Source organism: Aplysia californica, unplaced genomic scaffold, assembly GCF_000002075.1.
Source record: "Aplysia californica isolate F4 #8 unplaced genomic scaffold, AplCal3.0 scaffold00980, whole genome shotgun sequence".
NCBI lineage: Eukaryota > Metazoa > Mollusca > Gastropoda > Aplysiida > Aplysiidae > Aplysia > Aplysia californica.
The window spans coordinates 122,819-124,996 of record NW_004798250.1 but is presented as its reverse complement, the minus strand read 5'-3'; the positions used below and the strand labels follow the sequence as shown (position 1 = coordinate 124,996).

General features: G+C 41.7%; 1 protein-coding gene across 1 annotated transcript in view; it reads right to left on the bottom strand.

Annotated features, from left to right (window-relative positions):
• Positions 1–173: 173 nt before the first annotated feature.
• Positions 174–2,178, bottom strand: part of LOC118478805 (low-density lipoprotein receptor-related protein 6-like) — a 3,454-nt gene continuing 1,449 nt past the window's right edge. The window contains exons 2-3 of the mRNA XM_035973068.1: positions 1,260–1,402; positions 174–328 (exon numbers count right to left, since the gene is read on the bottom strand). Coding sequence (XP_035828961.1) covers positions 174–328; positions 1,260–1,402 — 298 coding nt within the window. The remainder of the gene's footprint in view (positions 329–1,259; positions 1,403–2,178) is intronic.

Below are 2,178 nucleotides of genomic sequence, written 5' to 3'. Positions count from 1 at the left end.
CAAAAAAAACAGATACAGAGATAGAGAAAAACAGAAAAAAATAATTCTTTCCTTCAGAAAAAATACGTCTGACGCGGTTTTTTACCAGTGTATGGATTGTCTTCAGATCCGATCAAGCCAATTCGATTCGACCCGTCGAACTGGTGTCAATCAGACTTAAGCAGCAAAAGCACTCACCCACGCCCAGGGTGCACGACAATGCCAAAAGGATTGATCAGATCCTTTATCAGCACGCGCTGGAAAGCCCCTGTTTTGGTGGAGACTTTAATGATCCCTTTGTCCGTCTCCGTCCAGTACAGGTTGCCAGCCACCCAATCTAGGGCCATGCCTGTCCCAGGTGAGAAGAGATGAGATTGAGGTCATTGTGTTAATAGAGTTAATGATAATCATCATCATCATCATCATCATCATCATCATCATCATCATCATCATCATCATCATCATCATCATCATCATCATTATAATAACACAAAAAACAATAATCAGATAATCAGTCAGTGAGTCAATGAGTGAGTAAGTGAGTGAATGAGTGAGTGGGTGAGTCAGTGAGTCAGTGAGTGAGTAAGTGAGTGAATGAGTGAGTTAGTGAGTGTGCGAATGAGTGAGTGAGTGAGTGAGTGAGTGAGTGAGTGAGTGAGTGAGTGAGTGAGTGAATGAGTGAGTGAGTGAGGGAGGGAGGAAGTGAGTGAGTAAGTCAGTGAGTGAGTGAGTGAATGAGTGAATGAGTGAGTGAGGGAGGGAGTGAGTCAGTGAGTGAGTGAGTGAGTGAATGAGTGAATGAGTGAGTGAGGGAGGGAGTGAATGAGTGAGTCAGTCATTAAGTGAGTAAGCTTAATTTTATCTCTGAAATCAGGCAATCCCTGCCATGCTCAATAGCATATATCTCGATTTCTATTCAAGATAGGCTTAGATGAGTCTTTTTAGCTAAAAAAATTAATGAACAGACTCTAAGATCATTCTGCCTCTAACTCCGAGAGCCCAAAAGCTGACGAGCGTCTCATTCTAACGTGCCGTGACACAAATGATAGGAAAAGTGGAAAGGAAAAAGAAGCAAGATAGGCCTACCATGTAGAACCCCACTTAGCTACAAAAGCAATGTTATATTTTAAATGGGTCAGTTGTTGGGTACGGAGGTGGGGGGAGGGGGACTTGAGGCTGTTGAGGGGTGGTTAAAAGGGGGGAGGGGGGAGTATTTTCAACATACAATCCCCCCCCCCTCTTACAGATTAAACTAAACCAACATAACATTATTTGTTTACCGTTGACCACGCTCGTCCCACCGGTCAAAACCATCCCTTTGCCGCCCAGCTCCATGGGTATCCGACTGATGGTCTTTGTGTGGTTCCCAAAATAGTATAGCATGTTTTCTCTGGCGTCAAAGGTCAAGGTCAAATAACCTTGGCTGAAAGAAAAGTAGAGAGAAAGAGTCAAAATACACGGTTACGAAAAGAAGGAAGTAAATTTCTGAAGACAGAGAGGGACTATTCTGGCTTTTTCGTTGTTTTGTCTGGAGGTTCGTTTGTTTTGTTGGGGGGGTGTGTGTGTGTGTGTGTGTGTGTGTGTGTGTGTGTGTGTGTGTGTGTGTGAGTGTTCTGTTGGTTTCTTTGTGTAGATATATGTTGGGAAGGCGGGGAAGGGTAATAAAAATGAGTAGATAAATAGTATTTCAATAACCTTTTAAAGTGGAAATAAAGTTATGGGAATCGGCTACCTTCATTGCAGGCAGCATTTAATTTTCCTATTTAATGCTATTTCAAGAATTCAGAATCATTTAACCAGCATTTACGATGCGTTGGCCAAGGCTTTACGCGCAAAGGTGTGTCCTTCGAATCCTGCGCGGTGACGTTTCCCTTGTCGAGTTCATCGGTGCCGCCTTCGTTCTTTTTTGATAACTCTATGTCTCCGACTTTGGACTTACAGGGTCCAGCAGCCCGACTCCTAAGTCATCTAAGATTTGAAGATATCGTATAGCATTTGGCATCGTAAGATTTGTTGAGTTAAATATAAACATTATGAAATTTTGAAGTCTTTAAATTGGATTAGTTTTTATTTAGAAAAAAAAACACTCAGTGTACCGTACTATCGTAAAATAGTGTAAAGCGCTTAGAGCTTGCTTTCGAGTGGGGACATGAGGTATACAAATGCTATTATTATTATTTTATTATTATTCATTCTTAT